A 25,884-nucleotide genomic window follows, 5' to 3' on the forward strand; every position below is an offset into this window, starting at 1 on the left:
ATATATATTTTTTTGTATGGATAAATTTTATTTTTGAAAATAAAAAAAAATTTCCAAATAATATTTCTAATATACGCAACTTTGCATGATGTTTTTTTTCTTTTTTATTTTATTCGATCAATTTAATATGTTCTCTATTTCTATTAATATTTGCTTAAATAAAAATATTTTTCTAATAAATAAATTTAACAAACACAATCAAGTTAATGTCCCATCTTTCGAGGTTAAATATCTTAATCTATATTAATTTTTAAATTTTTCAAGTTTTATTTTTTGATATTGTTAATGATTATTTATTTATTTATTTGAACATATAGTTCTTTGTTTATTTTATTATATACATGTATAAATTTTTGATTTGAACTTATATTTTTTAAATTACAGAAATATCTTAAAAAATCTACCCGCTCGCGCGCACATATATATAATAAAAATATATTATATTTTATAAAAAATAAAAATATTTGACCACAGCATATATATATATATATATATATATATATATTAACATGAGTGTCTGAGCCAGCTTGCACGTATCTTAACTAATTTTATGAGCCATGAAATTAATAATCATATAAATTTTCAATAAATTTAAAATTTATAAAATTTAAAATAATATTTTTTAAAAAATAAATTTAAAATCTGGTTAAACGGGCAACACAAGCTATTCTTGTAACAATAGGGCATTGGAGTTGATCGGTTTAGTAAATCAAGAGAGCAGAGCTAAATTGAAAAGTGATGGCCCATGTGCGAGTTAAAATCTATATGCATTTTTTGTCATTAGACTTCATCACGGGTACAAAATGCTCCCGCAAGAAATCATAACCGTTACAGTACTCTACTCCTAATCTTCTTTAACCCGAACCCTTTACAGGTAGCAATGGCTAGTTGTTCGTTTTGCTCATGTTTGATTACTGTAGGTTTTTAGTGGACAGGAGCAGGAGATCAATGGAAACTCTGCAAGAACTGGTACCGGGGGCGAAGATGCTGGGTGAGCCATTTGCCCAGCACTGTCCATTAACTCCTTGAACCATCCATTTTAATGGATTTGCAGATTTATTAACATTTATTGAATTCTTCTTTTGCCATGCAGTGATGATGCGACTGGAACCTTCTTGTCCTTTAAAGAGTGAATGATCAAGCAGTGCTGAGACTATATATGCATATCAGTGCCCGCAACCGCAACCGGAGATGGGTTACAGCGCTGCGGCCGCGTTCGCGTTGGGGTTCCTAAACCGGCTCTTAAAAGACACCTTTTCATGATCATAGCTTGAATTAATAAACACGCTTCTTTGTTTTCGAGAAAGCTGATCTGAAACGGTCTTTTATCGTGATAATCTGCATGTTGTGTGAAAGCCAGAAAGGTATGGTACTGATTCTCTGCCTGCCAATATAAATCCAACAGTTGAACTTAACCCTATGCCGCAACCAAGAGAAGAAAAACCAGACTCAATTTAATGGCCACTGTAATGCAACATCCGATCGAGACATTTGATTTAGAAATACGAGAGGTTGAGGATAACCCATGAAGGATAGCAGCGTTCCACTTTCGTGATAACTTGCAGCAATATTGCATCAAAATATCTCTGAATCATAACACACAAATTACATTCTGGTTATTAAATTTCAGGGCAGTGCGGCTAGGTCTTCAACCAAATAAAAAATTAAAACTGTTAAGACCTTTTCTTTCCTAGATTTACATAGTCGTATTCTATTCTATGAGCCAGGCCCGGCAGGTCAAATAAGCAGCCTACCTCCTTGATTTGTTTGAACTCAAAGAAAAACTTAATTTAATCTGAAAAAAAAATCCAGAATTGTTTCAATTTTGTATTTATTTAAATCTCTAATATTGAACGGGACGAGGGAGGTTTGATAACTACATTCTTCTCTCGAGGCATTGGAATCTCAAATTAATTCGCGTGAGATAGACGCTCCTTCTGGTGGACGGGTTCATGTGCAGCCATTATAGCAGATCAACGCCGAGCAAAATATCAATCTCGTAAGATCCGTTATGGCATGATCTTCTCTCAACAAGCAAGAAACAGCCATGAAATGGATCGTGTGGCTCCCATTGCCCCTTCCCCATCAATCATTAATCATGCCATGCCTAGTATCCAGCCATGATTGAAAGAAAAAACACGAAAACAGCCGCTGTCATCAGCTGGGTCCCATACAAAATCATTCCCATCACGCTACTCATGTGGCTTGTGATAATGATGAAACAGCACAACCACCGTTGGTGGCACTAGTGCGTGGCACCCTATCACCCTCCACTCCTAACCTCGTGTATTCCTGCCAGGTGGACGGTCAATATTTTTCCAAGAGTTTTGTGTTGTGGGGATGGCATCTCCCTCCCGTGGAGCCATTTGTGTGGCTGAGAACAGAACCATATTGCTATATCATCGCCAAATGTCACGTTCCATTTTGAATTCTCTCAGCTTGGAAAATTAACAGCTCGGGAGAGGGAGGGAGCCATCACATGACCTTGATCTGCCTGGTAATGACCACATTTTTGGTAGAATAATAAAAAATTATGGATGGTACAAACTGGCGATGCGTGGCGGATGGCCAAGGGGCAAAAGAGGACCAAGGGTACAAATTTACAAGAGAGAACGAGATGACGAAAGTGTTGTCATGTTACGGGACACATGAAAAAAGAGAGGTCGTATCGAGTGACGAAGACGTCTTCAAAATTCGACACGTGTTGGTCTTCCACAGTCGGTTTTCAGATTCTTGGCTGAGAAGAATTGTGGATGTGTGACTCAGAAATAAGAAATTAATTAAATAATCCCCACGCCATTCGACGGTTGTTGAAAGCAGCAGATATTTTTGAAGACTCGACCACACATATATTGTTTTTTTTTAAAAAGGCGACCTGTCCCTGTCATTTATGCTGATGCCCTTGTGTTCTTCGCTAATTTATTCTCAGGTCGCACACTGATTCTTGTACTCTTGGTTTTCCCATGATCTCCAGTCCTTTGCTTTACGTAATTTATCATGTTTTCTATTCAAACCCTAATGATGATTTCCATGCCTTCTCATCCACCCCCCGGCAATCACCGTCTCCGTGAAAGGGGCAGGACGGACATGTGGCGTTTTTCTCCCCTCGGCAATCACAAGATACGTATAAAAGCACGTCATCTGTGGGAAACTTGACGTTTTTTTTTATTATTAGTAAAGTATTATGACAATAGTCTTTAATTGAATAATAAGTTAATGATAAAATCGATATAAAATAAGTGATAATTCTCCATCAATACAACTGATAGTATTTTTGTTGAAAAATCAATTCTCACTTTGACTGTCGTGTCTTCACATAATTGGAGCGACTTCAAAATTAAAAACCTTTTTCTGCGCGGTGCCTTGAAAAAAATACCAAATGGGTTTTAAGAGATATTAATATAATTAGTCAAGAATAAAGGACGAAGATGCAAAGAAAGAAAAACAAAAGATTTTGATGAACATGCTTCGAGGGAAACGAGGTTCTCTAACATGTGGACAAAAGTGAAAGAAACGTAGTAGTAGTAGTAACATGACAGCACCACCACCACCATATATAGCCAGCCACCTCTACACTTCCCTTCTCCTCTCCTTCATTTCTACACACACAATATCCCACCACCCATCCCATCACCGCCCTTTTTTAGCCTATATCTTTCAGCCCCCACCTCCACCATCTCTCTTTAAATTACCACCAACCACTTTCTTCACTGCCGCCTCTCTCCCTCTCTCTCTCTCCTTATCTATCCCTTCAAATCTTTAAAGAGACTTTCACAGCATCGCTCTAGCTTTCTTGATTTCTAATATCTTATTGCTCTGACGTTGATTAAAGCGTGAAAGCTGGTGATCATAAAGAATCAATGGCTGTTAAGGTTTGCGAGCTTTGCAAAAGAGAAGCTGGTGTCTACTGCGATTCAGATGCTGCGTATCTTTGTTTTGACTGTGATTCTAACGTCCATAGTGCTAACTTCCTTGTTGCTCGCCATATTCGCCGTGTAATCTGCTCCGGTTGCGGTTCTATCACAGGAATTCCGTTCTCCGGCGACACCCCATCTCTTAGCCGTGTCACCTGTTCCTCTTGCTCGCCAGGAAACAAAGAACTGGACTCCGTCTCCTGCTCCTCCTCTAGTACTTTATCCTCTGCTTGCATTTCAAGCACCGAAACGACGCGCTTTGAGAACACAAGAAAAGGAGTCAAGACCACGTCGTCTTCCAGCTCGGTGAGGAATATTCCGGGTAGATCCTTGAGGGATAGGTTGAAGAGGTCGAGGAATCTGAGGTCAGAGGGTGTTTTCGTGAATTGGTGCAAAAGGCTGGGGCTCAATGGTAGTTTGGTGGTACAGAGAGCCACTCGGGCGATGGCGCTGTGTTTTGGGAGATTGGCTTTGCCGTTCAGAGTGAGCTTAGCGGCGTCGTTTTGGTTCGGGCTCAGGTTATGTGGGGACAAGTCGGTTACGACGTGGGAGAATCTGAGGAGATTAGAGGAGGTATCTGGGGTTCCCAATAAGCTGATCGTTACCGTTGAAATGAAGATAGAACAGGCGTTGCGAAGCAAGAGACTACAGCTGCAGAAAAAAATGGAAGAAGGGTGGGCTGAGTGCTCTGTGTGACGGAGCCGTTCGTGGGAGCAGACTGCATAGTATCATGTGTAAGAAGTTCACACGCGTGTCTGTGTGTGTGTGTGTGTGTGTGTGGAGATTAGGAAATTTCAATGTTTTGGTAGTAGTTTATATATGTTAACGACTTAAGATGAACGTACATTAAGAAATTTGTCTCAGAAATCAAAAGAGATCTTGAGATAAGAAGGAAGACTTGTTTTTAGTTATTCTATTCCCTTATCTGCTGGCATTTTGCTACTGTTTCTGTTTCTGGATAGAAAAAGACGGGAGATAGGAAAGAAAGATAAATGGAATATATTTCATGTTCTTGAAGACATAGAAATATTCTTAACCAAATACATTGATCAAGAACACCCATTATTGCATAACAAATACGTCTTCGCCGGCTCATGAAGATGTTAAGCACACAACAATGCACTCGTGATTGATTTAGCCTGGAAGGATCTCTCAACAAAATGTTAGTTTTTGCTGGTGTGCATTGATTTCATGATTGACCCTTAATTTCTTTAATTTAAATTAATCTCCTTCAAGATAGTGTTTTCAGCAAAATGCGGTGGTTTTTTAATGATGGTGGTCTAGCAACCTCCCCTCCTGGCCTGCTAATGATGATGGCGTCTCGAGAGCATTTTAGTCCGTTTTTATAATAATTTTGTGGTGTAAATATCATGCTTGAGGCCAAGATTCAACAAAATAATATCCATACGTACCATTAAAACATGGGTGGTTCCCATTCGATCTCAACCTCCCACCACCAGCACCAACTTTATCAGTCAAATTAAATATTGACTTGCCGTACTCAATATTTTAACAAAAAAATCTCCTGCTTTGTCTAGGATTTAAATTTATTCTGGCCACATTCGGCTTCCGATATTAAAGATCCATGTGTAATTTGAGAAATTACAAAGCTTTTGCTAAATTTGATCGATAACATTTATATTTAATTTAACACACAACATGATGAATTCTTGGTCGCCCGTTAATGAAAATAACACCACCGATCATATTTCCTTTTAGGAAACGTTTGGGAACACGGCAAATTTGAAAATTTTTGTTTTGTTAAAATTTAATGTAGTTTGTATTTTTTGAATCATTTTGATGTGTTGATGTCAAAAATAATTTTTAAAAAATAAAAAAATATTATTAACATGTATTTTAACATAAAAAATTATTTAAAAAACATATCGTAGTGCTAAACATGTTTTTATAAGATGTTATTTCTATTTCTTGAGAAATTATCAAGTTATGGCGTGGAAGGTTTAATAAGCGTGGCTAGATCCATAGAAGAAAGGAAGGATTGACAAATTAGATGAGATGAACACATATTAAAGAGAAAGGCTTGAAAATGGATGGATTATGGGTTGGGGATATTGAGAGGAGTTGGGGTCGGTCGGCGAGGGGGAGAGGTGGTTGCGGAATGTGGACGTGGTTCAAAGAATGCAAGAATCCGATGGAGGGAGCGAAAGAGAGGAGGAGTGCTGCTTTGATGCTCCAGCACTGCACTAGGGTGATTGATTCTTGTTGAGGGCCACTAGCTTATCTTAACCACAAGTTCCCCTCCTCTAACAGCCACCGTCCTATATTCATAATTGCATCGTTGTAATGAAAAGTAAAACATGATAACTAGAGCTTGGGTAGCTGATTGACTGTGTTTATTTTTTACCTAGTTTTGATGGTTGTGATTTAAAAAAATTAAATTTTAAAAAAATATGGTTAATTAAATTTAAATATATGTTTGGTAAAAATTATGGTTGGGGTTTATATGTAGAAAAAAAACATGTATAAAATATTTGGTTGTGGTTGCTTTTTAAAAAATGCTTTTTACTTGGAAATGCATCAATTTTTTTTAAAAAAATTATTTTTGATATCAGTGCATCAAAATGATCTGAAAATACAAAAACAAAATTAATTTGAAGTAAATAAAAAAAATTTAAATTTTAAAAAAAAATACCTTTGAAACACAAAAACAAACAAAATTATAAAACTCAGTTAAAAAAACATGTAAAAACTGCTTCACAAAAAATGCGTTTCAAACTCAATTTTTTAGTAGATCTCACAGCATAAAACACAGTTTGATATATTCCCAAACACCTAACGATGTTTTTTATATCGTAAATGCAAAAGCTACAACTAAACAAACACACCCTAATATTATCACTTGTTGATTTAGTCCTTTTTAAGATTAGTTTTAAATTAAATTAGATAATGATTCACTCCGCATGATACAACTGAACTACAACTTGATGATCCTATTATTATCTAGTTTAATTTTTTAACTCTTAAAAAAAAAATCTTGAAAAACACTATTGTGTATTGATCCGGATTAACGAGGGCTAAGCACTCAATTTGTGACGTAATCCAAGTTTAATATTGTTTTATTCTAATCATATTTTTGACATGTGTCCAAGTGGAATGAAATCATCATGATACATGATATTCAGTTCCCAAATTTGAAAAATAAAATAGAAGAATAGAAACAAGACCTTGTAAGAAAATTTTCAAAATATGAAGAAAAACAGATTGAAAGCCCAAAAGGGGCCTCTATGCCAAGTTGCTAACATAGAGGGGAACTCCTTTGCTCTTGGCTGTACTATATATATATATATATATATATATATATATATATATATATATATATATATATGCATATAAGCATCTGTAGTGCAATGAGCAAGCAAAGGACTCATATGTCCATGAAGCTTGATTTAACCTTTATTTTTCGATTGAAAAACAGATTATCTCTACACATGCTTGGGTTCCTATGACTAGTTCTCATCAATTTCTCTTCACTGGCAATCTCAGACAATAAGAACCCTAACTTGATGCCATAAGACCCAGCTGCCTCGACATCATCAATGTCACCCCATTCCGAACACAAAACCTCCCCTGCAGGCTTTGAAGCCTCTGTACTCTCTTATTCATAGTACCTTGGTCTAGGCACCATTTTCCAAGCACCATTCCATTAATTAGGCTCACGGCTTAAGACGTTCTCATCAATCACGTCTAGTGCAGCGGCATCTTCTTTAAATGGCCTTGCAAATGCTGCACCACTGTTTAGCATTTTGTCATAGAGTGACTCGTCGTCTGTACAACTTTCCAAAGTATTGCACCTTAAGGCATTGTTTACTGTTGTATTTTTGAACTCAGGAGAGTTGCATATACAGGACAGATCAGTGGAAATAGGATTCAAGTGGGGATGCTGTGTTGCTCAGGTACATTAGTGGAAGGTTGTCCCATCCTTGGACACAATACTCCATGAAAGCTCTTGAATGAATCAGCCAGGGAGAACCTGTAAGACAGGCAAGCAAGCATTTACAACAAGTGATGGCTCTAAGATATGGTCTTTGAACTGTGAAGGAAACTGACCTCCAAAGATCTCGAAAGCATCAGGTGTTGTTGGAGTCTCAACAGCATAATAAAGGTGCATGGCTACTCCTTCCAAGGTATAAGCTGGGGTCTACAACAATTTGGTTAAGCTTGTGCATCCTGCACCATATCCAGACTTGACACTAAAGACTCAAGAAGAGGTCATAAATGCTCTGAGAATAGGGAACTTAAAGTACCCTTTAGTGTGTTCTACATTGCAAAAATGCAAGGAATTGGACTGATCTAGACATTAGATTAGGCCACCCTAGTATCATGTTAGCACGCCTTTGATGAGTAATTAGGGTGTTATTCAGATAGAACTGCGGTGTTAGGTGTGTTTTGAGTTTTTTTTGGTGGAATTTATAGAAAAAATAATAAAAATATGTATTTCTTGTTTTGTTTTTAATGAGGTGGAGTCCATACTTGATGAACCAATCCCAACCTGTACTTAGCTTAAGAAGCAACGCAGCAGCATTAAGTATGGCAGCGAGACCAGATGATCCCATTTGGTTAATAGCGTGACCTTCTCCAACAACATTAACATTTCCAAATGCTTGAAACGAACTTTCAGATTGAACCGATCGAAACAACCAAGTCTGCCGTTTCATAATCTGATGAATCAGCATCAAGGTGCAGTAGATAATGGTTCCTTGGATGAGAAATCGCTTTCATTAATGGCCTTAACATCTCTTCCCATCTCCACTAGTACCACATACCCAGTAAGCAAGAACAAGAGGATAGTCCTGCCTTTTTGAAGGAACAATCACTGGAAACTGAAAATCTTCACTTGCTGTAACAGCAGGGAGATCGTTAATCCATGACTTTGACAAGGCTATCAATAGCAATAGACTCGTTGCAGAAGCAAGAATCCATAAATAGAAGATAATTAACCTGAATTCCCTGAAGAAATTTTTGATGTCCTCATTTGATCATCAGCCGCCCAGTCTCAACCTCGACTTCACAGATTAATTAAGGTTTTAAACAGAATCGGAAATCAGTGATGAAGAATTACAGGATGGTACAAACAGGATTGCGGGAGAACAATATATATATAGGAGATGAGAAGAGGGGAAAATGCAGGTGCTGTAAGAGCTTGAGAACCTAAAAAGGGTCTGAAGATTTGTGAAGTTGTTGAACCAGTACTGCTGAACTTGTCCAAGGTAAAAAAAAAAAAAAACTTGAGCTTAAAGAAAAGTAAACAAAGAGATTATTCAAAGGGAGATTCCTTCAAAAACAAGGAAGCAAGATTGTCCATGGTGACAGCAGGCCTTTTAGAAAAATAGACCTTGAGGTCAATGAGGTGGGTGGTGAATCTTTTCAAAGGAAAAAAAAGAAGAAAGAAAGAAGGAAGGATTTCTTGTAGTACATAAAAAAACACATTGGAAATTAATGTAAATGGAACAAATTTTTCATTCCATTCAAGTAATTAACCCTATTTTGCCTCGAAATTTCCAATCTAGAATTAGTTTATGGAACAATATCAATGAGATATTATTTTGGAATAAATATTTTAAGGTTATTAATAGATTATGTTTGATTCATGAATATATTTGGTTGAAAAGATAAAAACATAAATATAAAATAAATTTATAAAGATAATTTTTAAATGTCTTTCAAATAAAAAAATATAAAAAATATATCTGTATTATTATTGTTTTTTTATCTCAAGATAATATAAAAAAGCTACTTAATGATTTGGAGATGTGAACCAAATTAATCTCTTCATGACCCTCTTGACATGAATTAATGGTCGTGTTTTAGTAACTTGAGATTTAAGCTATTTTATTATTTGATCTGATCTTTTTTCTTCCAATCACACACACACACACACACACATATATAAGCAAAGTTTTTATAGCAAGAGGCGGCGTTCCTATAGGTACAGGAAGGAATATCAATCATCATTTTTAAAGCTGTGCGAGTTGAGCTAGTGGATGGAAATGAGGCATCTGATATCTACAATAAAGTTATGGATTAATTTATTTTTAATATTTATATAATATTAAATTAATAAATCTTGAGTAAATATAAAGTTTATATGAAAAAAATATTATGTAATAAAAAAATTTATAAAGTTATTATAATTATAAGATTTTTATTGTATTAAAATATTGTTCCTAAAATACTTCTAATCGATACTCTTTTAAATACTTGATATTTATTAAAGTTGAAAAGTTATTATTTAATTAATAATAAATTTAATTATTTAATTATAATTATAATTTATATTTGAGCCAACATACTAGGAACCTAATGGATCACACGCGTTAAGAACTATTAATTATAAGTTAAATTGTGATGGTTTAATTAAGTATGACTTTATTAAAATATATCTTAGAAATTAAAAAATAGAATATAATTAATATAACGATTATATTTCTAAATCTAGAAAAATCAAATAAAAATTTTATTGAATTAATTTCTAAAATAGCCCTAACTTGATATATAGATATTATTTAAGGAGTAAATTAATATTTTATTAGTTTATAAGGTTTTTTCAGATTTCTTTATAAATAATAAACCATGCCTTTTATTTTTTAAAGGTTGTCTTTTAGACAGAAAAATTACATAAATAAGAAAATAAAGAGCTAGCATTCTAAGTATAACAATCTCTCACTTAAATAAGGATTTAAGAGATTTTTTATTGGTGGTTCGTATGAATTATTGTGGTTTGCGACAATTTAACCTTTAAAGAATTAATTATAGTTGAAGAAAATCAGATTTTCAAATAATAAATCCCTAAATAACTCTAGATGTGTCTAACAAGATCCTAGAAACTCCTAAATAATTTTATTTCATTATTTTTATTGCGTGTATGATATTCAAAACCTAAATAAAATACTATAGCATCTAGAAAAAAAAAAAAAAAAGAGGACAAAAAGAGAGGCATATGACCAAGTACTCCCTCGATAAAACATTTTAAAACAAGGAGAAATATAGAATGCCCTGAAATTAGATCTGCAAGCCTGATGACATACCTCATTTGGTTTGTTAGCAGCAAGCAACACCAGTAGGCTACACGCCTACATCAATGTCCAGAGTATTTCTGCTCGCCTTTCCATCAAAACAAGAGCTCAAACGATCCACCCCCCCCCCTCCAAAAAAAAAAAAAAAAAAGGGAAGAAAAAGGGCAAATTATAACGAATTAGAGTATATTTACTCTAAAATTGAACCTTGCTTTAAGGGTATTTCAATCATAACATCAGCCAGCTCATTCATGATCATTGAAGCTTCTTTTTTTTTTTTTTGGTTTTTTCCAGAATACAAGTATGGATTCATTGCGAAGAACCAGGTAGGTGGAAGAGTAAGTAAAAATAGGAGGGTTGCAGCATAACCAATAGCGGCTAGGTGGCGGAAACAGATAAGACGAACATTATGGTTGTCTTACTCATCAGCATCTGGTTTATAGCCCTCCACCTTTCCTCGTCTGGTGATCTTTCCTGGTATCTCGTAGATTGAACAGGTGTTTTTATGAGTTCTGTCACCCGCCGCAAAATAATGAACAACCACGTACTGTCTCACAGTATTAGTTAGCAACATCCCGCCAGCAGGCGTTTTAATCACAGCAGCTCTGTCATCTGGTTGTCTCCGGCCACCAGGCGTGATTTTCACACCCTTAGCAAATCATCGTCTGTCTCACAGTACGTAGTTAGCTAGCAACATCCGGCCACTTTACAGCAGTCGCACACGGATGTGCCAAAAGCAAAAGATAACCAGCAGTAGTTAATGATATATGTTGGATCATATCCTTAAACAGCACAGCAATGACTCCCAGTAACATAAAACCAAGGAAGCAGATGAACACTCAAAGTTATACACACCGCTACTACTACACACGATCAATGAATTCTTCCCATGTTAATCCTATTCACATGCACAAGAAAATTAAGATCCGCGCCCGTTATTCTTCTTGTCCCACACGAGATTATTGATTGATTTGAATGCATGAGCAGCTAGATTGAAGCTGCATTCCTGCATAAATCTCCTGCTGCAACTGTGCTCCTTTCAAATCTTACAAAAACATGTTTTTATATTTAGGTGACCATATTTTTATTACTTTTAATTATATACAATATAAGATAAAATACCCATAACGAAACAAGTTTTTTTTTTTTTTTTTTGAAGAGTGTAATTATTTATTTAAAGAAAAACTCTCTAACTACAGCTTTTTATCCTCATATTATGTATATTTGTTGTTATCATAATCAAGCTCTGCATATTCTTTTCTTTAAGATTTAGTTAACGAAAATTGATCCCCAAGCCCCCCCTATAATATTACAGCGGGATGGAATTGCGCTTGTGCTCGTAGGAAAACTAAAATACCATAATTATGTCATTTCTAATTTATTAATCATTGGTTAACATACTTTATAAAAGAGAACAAAACCCATATTAATTTTCTAATTCTTGTTCAAAAAACACCTCCAGCGATTGCGATTTAAATTTAGTATTTTTTATTTAAAAATATATTAAAATAATATTTATTTATTTTTAAAAAATATTTTTTAGATTAATATATCAAAACAATTTAAAAAACATAAAAAATTTAATTTTTAACAAAAATGTTTTTTTGAAATTTTAAAAATACCAATTAGACCGTGTTTTCAAACAATCTTTTAATTATAAAACTCTCGGACGCTTCTAGATTTAGATTATAAGTTAGGTGGATTAATTAAATAAATGTATTATTTAAATTTGTTTTAATAACATTTTTCAAAATCAAATCTCGTTTTACGGGAGGGGCTAGTAGGATTTGAATGAGACCCGTAAAATATAAAATATTAGCAGTTGTTATAATGCTATGAAATTGATTGATGCTAATCATTACCCTCCTCTCTTTACAAAAAAAAAATAGAAGAAGAAGAATAAGAAAGCAAAAGAAGTGTTTTGTGGATGGAGACACAAGTTGTTATCAAAACATCAAAGATTTTAGTAGACAAGAGTTTGAAAAGGAAGAGGTCGTTAACATTATCGCCAAAATGTGGTGATTACGACCGGCCGAGAAGGCAATCTTAAGGAAGGTAAACTTCTATTCTAAGAAAACTTAATTATATCATCATATTTTGTCACTTTCCATTTAACAACTTGAGCTTTGTTCATGAAAACAGAAAGCAAAACACTACACATTGAAGTCATGTTTGTGATTTGTCATGAGAGACAACCACCCACCCACCCTGTATATATAATATGTGCTTGCTTGTTTACCAACGCCACCACAAGTAACTAACCCGTTGGATATCTGTGGTGCCGTCCGGCTGGAGCTGCTTGATTTTCTTTGTTTAAACCTACCATTTGTAACTTTTTTTAAAAAAAATTTATTTTTTCATTCCGTGAACTCGGAGATTTCTTATTATTTAGATATTTTGATTAAAAAAAATAAGAATTAAAAATCTAAAAAACTTGGGTTGCCCCATATACATAAAAGAGTATAAAATAATAATGTATTTGTTGAATCAAATACCATGGTCTAATAATGAAATTCTGATTAGTTGATAATATTATATTGGTTGATAATTTTGTAAAAATTTCCTGTTAAAGGTTTCATTAACTCCTAATTCTTATTGAGTAGACCTTGTTGATGTGAGAATTCTTAATTTATAAGTTGTAGGGAGGAGCTTATGTCATCACAAACAGAGACTAAAATAAGTATTGGATTCCAGGCTAGTGTTAAAGATTATAAATTAACTTATTATACTCTTGAATATGAAACCAAAAATAATAATATCTTGGTAGCATTCCAAGGAACTCCTCAACCTGGAGTTCCACCCGAGGAAGCAGGGGCCGCAGTAGCTGTTGATTCTTCTACTAGGACATGACAATTGTGTGGACCAACGGGCTTACATTATACTGATTACACAAAATGATTAATAAAACCATTAATCTCCCAAAAATCTTGTGGGGATTTTCTTTGTTGATGCTTCGTGCGTCCTTATGCATGTATCAATTGCCTGGGCATCCCATAATGGTCGTAAATTAATACATGGGTTTTGTGTTTTAGGACAAGGTTGAACACCGTTTCGTTGTTTTTTTGAAAATTATTTTTAAAGGTTAACTTTAAGACTTCACTCATCATCCGGATCCTATCTGGTCACTTCCATGACCCCTCAACGGGAGAAAAGTATGCGGGTTTTGTTTGTTTTAGCTACGAAACTAGTACTCGTAGTTTTATTATTGTTTAATTACCTAAATTTTTATCTGGGATTAGTATATTCTTGTTTAACATCAATGGCAGTGTAAAAAAATATTTAGCTTTAAAATAATATTAATAACAATATTTTTTCCTATGAAGAGGTTTTTTGTAGGCTGTCGCCGGACGAGACAACTCACCAAGTGTTTGCGGGCCTTGCGTCTCTCTCAAGTGACACTCTCACACGCACAAAAGGAAAGAAAAGGAGAGATTTTTAGAGAGAGAAACAGAGAGTGAGAGGCCCCTTTACTTTTTAGAGAGAGGGAGAGAGGGGGGGCACAAACTCATTGAGTAGTTTAGTGGGATACATTTTGAGAGAGAAGTCACTTTTTAGAGAGAGAGATAGAGAGACAGGTATTGGTTAGTACTAGGAGTACTATTTCAATTGTTTTTTGTCTTTTAATTCGTCCATGTTGTTGCAGTTGTTGTCGTCTTCTCCTGAATTTCTCCAGATTTCAACAACAACTCTGTCCGCTGTCTGTTCAGGTACGAGTTAGAGAGAAAAATGTTTTCTTTTTCCCCTTTAGCCTTCCCCTCCCTCTCTCAGTTTTCTCAAAACACCAGAAAAAGGTTGAGTCTTTTCTTAGTCTGTTTTCTTGATTTGAGCTATAAAGTTAATTCATTTGATTGATTTTGATATTTTAAGTATGCAGGATGCTTTTTTTTTTTTTTTTTTTCCTATTTTGCTCTTTGTTTGTGTTGACTCCTAGATTTGCCATTATTTTGTTTATACATAGTGAAGTCTCACTCTAAGTTAAGCCCTAACCTTTTCAAATCTCTATTTGTATGTTTAGATCTCTATAGTTTTGGTGCTTTTTTCTCAGAATGGCAGTATTGGAATGCTTTATTTCTTAGATTTGGCCCGTGTGTTCTAATTCCTTGGGTGTTTTGTGCTTTTCTTACTTGGGATGGAAGGTTAGGTATCTCGCTTTTGGGTTACAAGGAATTTTAGTTTGCTATGTGCTTGCATTGGTTGAAAAAACTGCTGCAAACAGAAGAATACAGGACTTTGACCTCAGCTGTTAAACGTTATGCATTGGGTTCCTTGTTTCAGAATTCTTGATCTTATCTTTAATCTTGGGTATGCTTAAAATACTGATTTTGTAACACTTAATTCCGTGATTTGGATGATGGATTTTGGTTCTATACGTAAAATGTTAGAAAGGTTTACGATTAGACTTTCTATGTGTTTTGATTCATAAATCTCTGCTAAGAAAATAATACATATATATATATATATATATATAGAAAATTTACAATTGTGCCTTTTTCATTATTTTGAGCTTCTTTAGATCTTCCATGATGTTAAGATACGAGAATGCTGTTTGAGTGGTGAACTTGGAAGCATATTAGGACCTCAGTCTTAAGAATTTTTTTTTTCTCTTTTTCTCTCTCTTTTTTTTTTTTTTTGGGGGGGGGGGTTCTGATGAGGTATTCCCTTTTGGTTTACTGAGTTTAATGCTCAAGGCGGATCCTCAAGAGCTTGAAAATGGCAGCATGTTTGCGATTTACTGAGTTTATTGAAAATTTGGATAGTTTTCATGGGCTCTCGTGATACTTTTTGGTGATTTGATTTTGGGCAACTTTCATGGTGTTTTGGTCCTTTTGGATCTGTCATATTTAGTACCTTTACTTGAGATAGGTGAACCAATTGGCCTTCATTTGTTGGACATTTAATTGGTGCTCTTTATCATGCTACATTGGTTTTGTCAATTAAATCTTTATTTCATTGGTTATTAATAGCCCTGAAGAATGCTCCAATATTTGTTTATTTCCAAAGAATTCATCTAAATGCTAACATGTTTTTTCTTCTCAGGAGGGCTTTGACCGTTGATCACTCTACACAGTAGCATTTGTTGCACGGAACCTCCTGTGGTATCCTGAAGTAGCTAGATGGGTTCTCGGTTCCCATCTCATCAACTCAGCAATGGCCTTTATGTATCAGGCCGGCCAGAACAGCCTAAGGAAAGGGCTCCAACAATGAGCTCAGTGGCCATGCCATATACTGGTGGTGATATTAAAAAGTCCGGAGAGTTGGGGAAAATGTTTGATATTCCTGTGGATGGCTCAAAGTCTAGGAAATCTGGACCCATAACTGGCGCTCCTTCAAGGACTGGATCATTTGGAGGTGCCGCTTCACATTCAGGACCAATTATGCCTAATGCAGCTGCTCGGGCTGCTTATACTACATCAGGTGCCATGTCTTCTGGAGGAACTGGTTCAGCTTCATTAAAAAAATCAAATTCTGGACCCCTAAATAAACATGGAGAGCCAGTAAAGAAGTTATCTGGCCCTCAGTCAGGTGGAGTGACACCTTCTGGCCGCCAAAACTCTGGTCCCATTCCACCTGTTCTTCCTACTACTGGTCTGATTACATCTGGTCCTATATCTTCAGGCCCTTTGAATTCATCTGGGGCACCTCGGAAGGTATCTGGTCCCTTAGAATCTATGGGTTCAATGAAAATTCCAGGCTCAGCTATTATTCATAACCAGGCCGTGACTGTTCTTAGCCAAGATGATGACTTTTCCTTCAGAAAGACCTTCCCAAAGCTAATCTTGTGGTCATTGATTCTACTTTTTTTAATGGGTTTCATTGCTGGTGGTTTTATCCTTGCAGCAGTCCATAATGCCATTCTCTTAATTGTTGTTGTGGTTCTTTTTGGTGCTGTTACTTCATTGTTCATATGGAATACCTGTTTTGGGAGAAAAGCTATCATGGCTTACATTGCTCGTTACCCAGATGCTGAGCTACGAAATGCCAAAAATGGGCAATTTGTGAAGATCTCTGGGGTATATATTTTCTTTTCTAAAATTTATTTCTGCATGTCAAGTTTGTCACTGTCTTGGTGAATTTATTTTAACTAGGGTTTTTTCCTCATTGTACTTGTTTGTAAGTTGTAATGCAGTTTTCAACATACCATTAATTATCACTAATGTATTCAAAATGTAATGAAGAGACTGTGTTAGTTCTATGAATAGGATTTGAAAACGAAAGAGAATCTTCCTTCAAAATAAATTCAGAACCAAAATTAGATAAATAAAATGGCAGCGGGCAGTAATTGGAAGTGAAAATATAACTCACCAAATTCTGTTTTAGCTTTATTCAAAGCTGAACTTCCAGCATCTGTGTTTGTGTGTGCACTCATGCGTGCACTCATATTGTATAATCACTAGCAGTGTATCATTAACTGCTCAGCCACGTTTGCATTGGTTTATAAGCTATGGATCTGTGTACCACGGTGCATGCTAGATCTTGTATACCTACATCTTATAAATTGTCATGAATCCATACTGGAAGAAAGATATTGTTCTGGAAGGATTGGGCAGATGAGGGTTAATACATCTTATAAACGGATCTGCTGTTTTTAATTGATAGGGATGTGATTTCCTTACAATGCATGTCTTCCAATACATTGAAGGCACTGTTTGTGCTGTTTTAGTCATTGATTTCACTTGTTTAAGCTCTAGTAATTCATATAAACTGCTATATTGAATTTTTGAAGGTGGTCACCTGTGGTAACGTGCCCCTGGAGTCATCCTTCCAAAGAATTCCTAGATGTGTATATACCTCCACAAGTTTGTATGAGTATAGAGGATGGGATTCAAAAGCAGCCAACCCAACTCATCGTCGTTTCAGTTGGGGACTCAGATCATTAGAAGTGAGTGATTGAAATGTTGATTAGATAAATTTCAATGGATTATAGTGTTTGCAAGTATTTTGCATATATTAGGTTTCTGGGAGAATTTTGTCAACAATCAGTATTTACTGGAAAGAGATACTTTTGTCATTTTAAATTTCATGAAGACCTGGGAAATATCTTAAATGCATCGCCTCATGTGTATAGATGAATTGGTGATTGCTACATATTGTCTCTACTTGGGGAGCTAGTTACCATGAATACTATCTATAGTTTTCAATTTTCTGGGCAATGTCTTACCCTCTCATTGTTGTCAATAACATCTTTTCTGCTATTTATGTCCAGTTGTTTTCTTTGTTTTATTTTGGTTCCTTGGACTGCTTGTTATAAATGCCAAGTTAATGAAAGGTGCCCATTCATGTCATTGTCAACAGAATAATGTGCCCACTGATTATAAATAATTATTGGGTTTTGCGTTTTTTCATTTCTTAATGGAAGTTCTGTAAAACCTATTTGACAGAGGCGTGCTGTTGACTTCTACATTTCTGATTTTCAATCTGGATTGAGAGCATTGGTTAAAACTGGCTACGGAGCAAGGGTGACTCCTTATGTTGATGACTCCCTCGTCATTGATGTCAACCCGGGTACTGAAGAGTTGTCTCCAGAGTTCATCAAATGGTTGGGAGAAAGAAATCTTTCAAGCGATGATCGTAAAATGCGAATGAAAGAAGGGTAAATGCTTTCTTTTGTTGATAATGTTGCTTTCATCATAGCTTTTGGTCTACGCAAATTTATGTGCCAGTACAAAACTGTCTGTTTTTTGTTTTTCCCCTTTACCTTTGTAATAATGATCTTCTGGGACACACCTAGTCGCATTTAAGAATATGTTTTCTTCTTAGACTGCTTGTTTAATTAGGAGGGGAAGAGAGAAATGCAATCTGAGAGGCGAAGGAAGGCAGTACTCTCACTTGCTTGGATTTATAAGGAGGGGAGTGGGAGTTAAATGATCTTTTGTTTGGTTAGAAGAGGGGAGGGGAGCTGATTATTATAACTTATAAGGTACATTATACCCTTGAGCAGTTATGTATAAAAGTACATAATAGGGCTTTACAGTCCAAAAATCGTAGTTATTGTTTTACCCTCAATCGTAGATGATAGCTATTTCATGTGTATAAAAGCAAATGCCTGGACCAGAAGTGATTCAAGACATTTATATTCTGTATCATTCAGGTCTTAATATTCAGCGAAGAGAAGATTATCGATTAGTGGTGTAAAACTCAATTGGTATAAAATCGCAACAATAAACAATGAAATATGAGGTTTTTTCTTTCTGTATTTGTGACTTCGTTGGTTAACAACAATCAGGCCTTCCTTTTCTTCTTTTTTTCCGGAGTGGTCAGTTGGGTACAGTCTTATTGTGTCGTGGTGGTTGAGTTGGATTAGCTGAACCTGTTTATAATAGGTCCATAAAATTGCCTTCTGGTCCATGTTTTTTCTTGGCAAGTTGAACAGGTTTATTTGTTGGATCGGTAATTTTCTTGTCCCCAGAAGATCACATATTCTAGCATTATTTTCTGTTATAATATTAGTTGCTATCTCTAACGCCTTTGATGAGTTGCACGCAAACTTAGAATAACTGCAAATGCTTTATGTGTAGGTATATCAAAGAAGGAAGCACAGTTAGTGTTATGGGAGTTGTTCAAAGGAATGAAAATGTACTTATGATTGTCCCTCCCCCTGAGCCTATCACGAGTGGGTGCCAGTGGACCAAATGCATCTTTCCGGCTAGCCTCGAGGGTATTGTTTTGAGATGCGAAGACACTTCAAAGAATGATGTCATACCTGTGTAATGTCATGTGCTGTAGGCTCGCTTTGCTATTCCCTTTTTCTTTTTCCCTATATAAATATCTATATCGATAGTGGTGGAAGTGATATGGTGCTGGCACTGATGATTACTGGTGATGGAGATATAGGCAGGCAGTGTATTCTTCTTCTTCTTCAAATTCACCTGGTGTATAGTTTAAGTGTTTGGTGCCATCTTTTATTTTATTTTTCATTTTTTTAACCTAGGGCTTGAAGGTTGTGATATGGGGGGGTGGCTATGATATTGCAGAGAATTTTACATGTTCGGGGGGATTGAGATTATGTAAAATAGAAAGAAAAATGTTGTGAGATATCAGTATGTCGTCTCAAAGCAGAGATTACTTTGTCGTGAATCATATCAATGGAGCTTGTTGATGACACTTTTTTCGAGCAGTTCAGTGTTTACAAATCCTAGTCTTGGATAATTTGCATGTATAATACATGATGTTTTTTAAAAAGTACATTGAAATGATTATTTTCAGTGTTTTTTTATTCTTGATTTGAGATGAATTGTTGATTTGGGGCTAAACTCAAGTTATGTTGGGGAAAAAAACCTAGATCTATTTTAACAACTTTGCCTTGGTTTTAGATTTTTTTTTTTAAAAAACAAAAACTTGGATTGAACGGCAACTTAAGTCTTGGACTGGATCAGTCATTTCTTGTAACCATGTGTAATTCAAGCTGTAATATAAACTTAGAGAAACCTCAATTTGCTCCTCAATCTATGTACTCATTCTCAATTGTGTCCCAATTTTATCAATTAGGCTGAACATGCTTTCCACGGTTCTAAACCGAATCCTTTCATCAATTTTTTGCTAATGTTTTCCTTTATAATTTGCACATGCAATGAAACAGCATCATTTTGAAGAAAATTTGACCAAAAAAGTTAATGAACAATGACAGATGGACCTAGTTGAGAACTGTCTGAAACATTTGGGACCAAATTAAGTTGAGGTTTCCCTGTAATCTTCTTTCAACACTCTTGTTTTTGGCTATGAAGACCAACAAGCACTTCTACAAGTTAAAAAGCACGTTAAGGGAGTGTAACCATGCCAGTGCTTGAAAGAGTTGAGGGCAGGCCTATTCCCTGCAACCGGGGAAGGCTTCTGAGGTTTTTTTACTGCATTCTATAGATGTCTTGATTGCTCCACCGAAATGCAGTAATTTTTTTATAAATAAAATTTCAAAAATTATTGTTGAGCATGTACATGATTTCCAATGTCTGATTTTTCTCATGTCATCTTCATCTTCCTGGTCACTCAAACCAAGATCAGCAAGCAACTCTTCTAGTGGAATAGAACGCATCTTCCCCATAAGTAGCCATAGAAGCTATCTCTGAAGGCTGATAGTCTCTCTCATGATAGAGTGGTGTATTGAACCTCATGTCAGGGTTCTCCTCCAGATCCCTCGCATTGTTCATACTCTGAATTCATCTTCTCTTGGTCAAATCTACCTTGGGAGTCACCAACTTCCATGTTGAGGGACCTCAGCTTCCAAGAACGAGGCTTCCCGCATTTTCTCTGCCCCTTCTCTTCGTAGCTCCTTTATTAAAGTTGCTTTTGGAAGGAATAAGCCCTCGTGCTTATCCATTTCAGCATCATTACAAACAATAAGACCAAGAGCATTAGCATGATGTTGATATATTGTTGAGGGTAACAGGTGTGAGAGGAGCCTAATTGAAACCATCACAAAAGATAGAAGACATAATTGTAGTTTTCCCTTTTTAATTTTCTTTTCTTCCTTCCTTGCACTCTCACTTAAAAAACCAAATATAAAAAGGAACCGACATTCGGATACCTATCCGAATCTGTCCTTGTCTCTCAAGATCTCTGCTGTCTTGAGAAAGATCTCCATACAATCTCTACACCCATAATTTCCCTCTTCACCTTCTCCGTTAAGCTTATTATCCACTAGAACTATATGTATGTGCACATATAAATATACAGAGGGCGATGGTAAGGTCATCAGGGAAGCAAAAATCAACAAAACTGGTGATACTTTGTGTGGTTTTATTAGGGTTTGGCCTGATTGCTGATTATCTGTGGGCTTCTTCTCCACATTTCGCTACTTCTTCTTATTTATCCAATTGGGTTCCTGCTGATAATTCTCAATCCAATGTAATTATTCCAAAACAAGAACCGCATCATGTTGACACTAAACCCCCAAAAATAAAGGTACAATCTTTTTTGCTTTATTTACACTTTTAGCACTTCCCATTTAAGTTTTTTTTGCAGTTTTGGAGCTTAGTTTTGTGTTTATGAGAGTAATGTGGGAAAAAGTTGAATGCTTTGTTGTTTATTGCTGTTGTTATTTATAGGTGGAAGCTGATAAAGCTACAAGCTTTTTGGTTCAATTTAGATTTATAATGTAACCCATTTAAGTAATCTCCATTTACTTTGTGTTTATAGTGAAATTTCGGATGTTTAGGAAAGAATTACGAATAGTTGTTTGTTTGTTTATAAATGTGTGTAGGCAGATGGTGTCCATGATCGATCCTTATCGGCTACATTTGCTGATTTGCCTGCACCAGAACTGAAATGGGAGAAAATGGCTAGTGCACCTGTGCCTCGTCTAGATGGGGCTGCGATACAGATTAAGGATCTTCTATACGTTTTTGCTGGATATGGAACGATTGATCTTGTGAGAAACCTTTTCTAGCTCTTGTACTATTTTTATTCTCTATGGTTTGACTTTATGTGTATGTGTTTCGCTAATTTTTTTAAGTGCCAATCTCTTGGGATTAACAGGTGCATTCACATGTTGATATTTACAATTTTACGGATAATACATGGGGACGGAGATTTGATATGCCTAAAGAAATGGCTCATTCACATTTGGGAATGGTCACAGATGGGAGATACATATATGTTGTCACTGGACAATATGGCCCACAATGCAGAGGACCTACAGCTCGTAATTTTGTGCTAGATACCAAGACAAAGCAATGGCAGGACTTGCCACCTTTACCAGTTCCTAGGTATGTGCCTGTGTCAAAATAGTTTAAAATGAACTTAAAATAGGATACAAGAACATCAGCTGGTTTTGCAACAGCAGTATTTGATTGTTTTTTAATTTTGCTTTGAGAAACTGATTGCCTTGTGCTGTTTGCATAGTCATCTGCCTTATCTCTGTGGTTCATATTCTGAATTGAAATGCTATGTGTCAGTGTTGGCATTGTGCTGTTTAAATATTTGAACTTTGAAGCCAAATTTAGTTCATGCTCTGTATTTTTTTATTCTGCACTTTGATAAAGAGAATTGAACTTTAATTTAATAACACTCAGATATGCACCAGCAACTCAACTTTGGAGAGGTAGACTCCATGTGATGGGTGGCAGCAAGGAAAATCGGCACACTCCAGCATTAGAGCATTGGAGTCTTGCTGTAAAGGATGGGAAAGCATTGGAAAAGGAATGGAGGCCTGAAATACCCATTCCTCGTGGAGGACCTCATCGGTTTGTGGCCAATCCTAGTCTTATTATTTCATCATTTAGCTATCTAGTTTGATTTGAAATGAATTCTCAATAGGCTATTACAGTTTCACAAATAAAACATTTTATCATTGATAGTGTTGTTGCCAAACCAAATGGTCACAATGAAATGACCATAGGGGAAATAGCTCATGATTGAAACTTCTACATGTTATAATTTTGTGTGTTTATGCAGTGCTTGTGTCGTGGTTAGTGATCAACTGCTCATTATTGGTGGTCAGGAAGGTGATTTTATGGCCAAGCCTGGATCGCCTATTTTCAAATGCTCTCGTAGGAATGAGGTATACCGATTAATATTATTTTTATTGATAATCCTATTTGACAGCTTTTATAGACTGCATCAACATTTTCTACCCAAGCTTTAAGTGGCCCCCTAGAGCTTTTTTGAGGTTTTTGGGTTGCATTTGATAAGAAAATAAGAGAGTCAAACATCATTATTCTGTCATTTTTACATGAAATCAAATATAGTATGAAACAGAAAATAAAAACATGATACTGTTTATCTTTGATTTGATAACTATCCTGTATTGTAAAGCTTTACAAGTGTGTTTCAACTACGCTTGATCTCCTTTATTTTAATAACTAACCCCGAGACCTAATGTTTAGATTTTTTAAATAACTTATAAGGTCTATTTATCACAGAAAAAGTACCACAGTTATGTTGTAACTTGGAGAAATTTGTCTTCACTTCCCCTTCTCTCTTTCCCTCTGCTTTTATTTAATGGTCTTGGCTCATTTTTGTTGCTTCAGATAGTATATGATGAGGTCCACATGCTGGATGATGAGATGAAGTGGAAACCCTTACCTCCTATGCCGAAGCCTGATTCTCATATTGAATTTGCTTGGGCGATTGTTAATAATTCCATTGTTATTGCTGGAGGCACCACAGAAAAACACCCTACAACTAAAAAGATGGTCCTGGTTGGTGAAGTTTTCCAGTTCAACTTAGACACACTGGTATGAATTTTATGTTTCTTATGTGCTTCCAAACTAGTTTGGCATAAAGGCACGGTTCTCGTTATTTTATGTGCTCCCAAACATAATTTACATAACCCTACATATTTCTACACATCACATCAACTGCAATTTGCACACACAGCCCTAGGCATAATCTGGGATGGGTTTTGTACGTTATCTTACATATCTCTATATATCACGTATAAAATGCTTGTACATACACACAAAGATGCACACGGGCATTTCTTGTCTGGTTGCTGCCATTGGAAGGTTATTGGCTTACTGCTGTCTAGTTGCTTTCATCTGCCAATTTTTTTAAAAACATTGGATTGAAATTCTCGAAAGATTTGATGACCTGTTAAGACCAAGGTATGCATTTTATATTTCTTAAATCTTATGCTCTATCCCTTTTCCCTTGTGGAAGACTTTGTACAAGAATAGTCCAATAATTAGTTGAGATTTTTGTGAGCTGACAGTCAAGAAACTTTAGATTTAATTTATAGTTAAAATGTAGAGATTGGTTTGGTTAATCATAGCATAGTACTATGCTTGGAAGTGAATTTGTTCAGACAGCTGAAGATTTTCAGAATACCTCAAAAGTATTGTCATAGTGGTTGTGGTTTTTCCGTTATTCTTGTGACCTCAGAAGGAAGTGAGAGATTTCTCCCCTTGTTTCATTATTCTGGCCACTGTTACCTGAACCTGACTGGCCTATCAAGCTTTCTTGACCAAGAATAGGAATGAATTAGTATTGGTTCAGGTGAACACCAAAACCTAGAAGTGATAAGAACCTGATCAATTTCACCTTCAGTTGTGTGGCAATCTACCACGCCATGTGCTTATGTCTCCCAAAACTCCATTAGAAGTTTGCCAGATTTGATGTTAATGCCTGTTCCAGAACCTGACAAGCTCGAGTCTTACCAGTGCAGCCACAATAGTATACGATAGTGAATCACTAGTTTCACTCTCTTTTTTTTGTTGCATTAAAACTGTCCCCTCTTTTCTTTTTTCTCCACAGAAGATCAATTTCTGTTACAATGGATGGTATTATATAATTTTTGTAATTCATACATGTCTGCAGACATGGTCAGTAATCGGAAAACTTCCATATCGTGTCAAAACTACTCTGGTTGGGTTCTGGAATGGATGGTTGTACTTCACATCAGGACAGCGAGATAGAGGACCAGATGATCCAGCACCAAAAAAAGTCATTGCAGATATGTGGAGAACCAAACTGAGAATGAACTCATGACCGAGATATCTGTTTCTTCTTTGCTAGGATAGCCATTCTCATCAAGTCAAATATTTATCTGTACCATTCTTTTACCCCATTTTTTTGTGTTTTGTTTTAGTCAACATTTTTTTTGTTCCCTAGTGTAAGTAAAGGAGTGAGGGGAGTATCAATTCTTCCCAATGTGCTGTATCACCTTGAGACTATACTTTACTGTAACATGGAAAGTGCATATTAGATTTTATATCCTGGAAAAACAATAAAAATGTATGCTCCCTACAATTCTGTTCTGTTGTTATTCTCCATAGAAATTGCCATGAACTTGTCAATCCCACCTTTGGCTTGAAAATTTTCGTGAATGCAAGCATTTGATGATCGTGCACCTTGCTCTTTTCAACTGTCGTAAATGCGAGTCTTTGGAGATGTGAGAGTGAAGCAAGGTTGTTTGGTGATCCAAGTAAAGCGTTGATGATTAAGATATATCACGAGGGTTAGCAGTTAGCACAAGTGATGAAGACTTGGCATGGTGTATGGGG

The 25,884-nt window shown here is 35.8% G+C and overlaps 3 protein-coding genes and 1 pseudogene across 5 annotated transcripts; 3 read left to right on the forward strand and 1 right to left on the reverse strand.

The window, feature by feature from the left end:
* The first annotated feature begins 3,544 nt into the window (after positions 1-3,544).
* On the forward strand, positions 3,545-4,825 carry LOC118060190 (B-box zinc finger protein 32). The gene has a single exon (XM_035073368.2). It carries the CDS (start codon positions 3,861-3,863, stop codon positions 4,608-4,610), a length of 750 nt encoding a protein of 249 aa, XP_034929259.1. The 5' UTR covers positions 3,545-3,860; the 3' UTR covers positions 4,611-4,825.
* A 2,145-nt stretch (positions 4,826-6,970) lies between these two features.
* Positions 6,971-9,323, reverse strand: LOC118060191 (beta-glucuronosyltransferase GlcAT14A-like; annotated as a pseudogene).
* A 4,970-nt stretch (positions 9,324-14,293) lies between these two features.
* Positions 14,294-20,164, forward strand: LOC118060192 (uncharacterized membrane protein At1g16860). Of its 3 annotated transcripts, none has more exons than XM_073411699.1 (6): positions 14,294-14,655; positions 15,085-15,250; positions 15,986-16,959; positions 17,673-17,828; positions 18,328-18,539; positions 19,465-20,164. In XM_073411699.1, the coding sequence occupies exons 3-6, from the start codon at positions 16,063-16,065 to the stop codon at positions 19,655-19,657; spliced, it is 1,458 nt and encodes a 485-aa protein (XP_073267800.1). In that variant the 5' UTR covers positions 14,294-14,655; positions 15,085-15,250; positions 15,986-16,062; the 3' UTR covers positions 19,658-20,164. The 3 variants fall into 3 exon arrangements, with proteins under 3 accessions (XP_073267800.1, XP_034929262.1, XP_034929260.1); XM_035073371.2 differs by lacking the exon at positions 15,085-15,250 and having other exon boundaries at positions 14,294-14,523; positions 14,592-14,655; XM_035073369.2 differs by lacking the exon at positions 15,085-15,250.
* Positions 20,165-21,336: 1,172 nt separating this feature from the next.
* On the forward strand, positions 21,337-25,638 carry LOC118060193 (kelch repeat-containing protein At3g27220). The gene is made up of 7 exons (XM_035073373.2): positions 21,337-21,844; positions 22,143-22,310; positions 22,418-22,647; positions 22,954-23,124; positions 23,336-23,441; positions 23,911-24,117; positions 25,199-25,638. Exons 1-7 carry the CDS (start codon positions 21,623-21,625, stop codon positions 25,367-25,369), a joined length of 1,275 nt encoding a protein of 424 aa, XP_034929264.1. The 5' UTR covers positions 21,337-21,622; the 3' UTR covers positions 25,370-25,638.
* The last annotated feature ends 246 nt before the right edge of the window (positions 25,639-25,884 follow it).

Source organism: Populus alba, chromosome 10 (assembly GCF_005239225.2).
Source record: "Populus alba chromosome 10, ASM523922v2, whole genome shotgun sequence".
Classification (NCBI taxonomy): domain Eukaryota; kingdom Viridiplantae; phylum Streptophyta; class Magnoliopsida; order Malpighiales; family Salicaceae; genus Populus; species Populus alba.

Excerpts from the sequence above, each read along its gene's own strand:
- LOC118060193 (XM_035073373.2), top strand. The coding sequence starts at position 21,623 with ATGGTAAGGTCATCAGGGAAGCAAAAATCAACAAAACTGGTGATACTT. Across the intron at positions 22,311-22,417 it reads GATATGGAACGATTGATCTT|GTGCATTCACATGTTGATAT; the intron begins GTGAGAAACCTT and ends TGGGATTAACAG. Across the intron at positions 23,442-23,910 it reads AATGCTCTCGTAGGAATGAG|ATAGTATATGATGAGGTCCA; the intron begins GTATACCGATTA and ends TTGTTGCTTCAG.
- LOC118060190 (XM_035073368.2), top strand. The coding sequence starts at position 3,861 with ATGGCTGTTAAGGTTTGCGAGCTTTGCAAAAGAGAAGCTGGTGTCTAC.
- LOC118060192 (XM_073411699.1), top strand. The coding sequence starts at position 16,063 with ATGGGTTCTCGGTTCCCATCTCATCAACTCAGCAATGGCCTTTATGTA. Across the intron at positions 16,960-17,672 it reads AATTTGTGAAGATCTCTGGG|GTGGTCACCTGTGGTAACGT; the intron begins GTATATATTTTC and ends GAATTTTTGAAG. Across the intron at positions 18,540-19,464 it reads AAAATGCGAATGAAAGAAGG|GTATATCAAAGAAGGAAGCA; the intron begins GTAAATGCTTTC and ends CTTTATGTGTAG.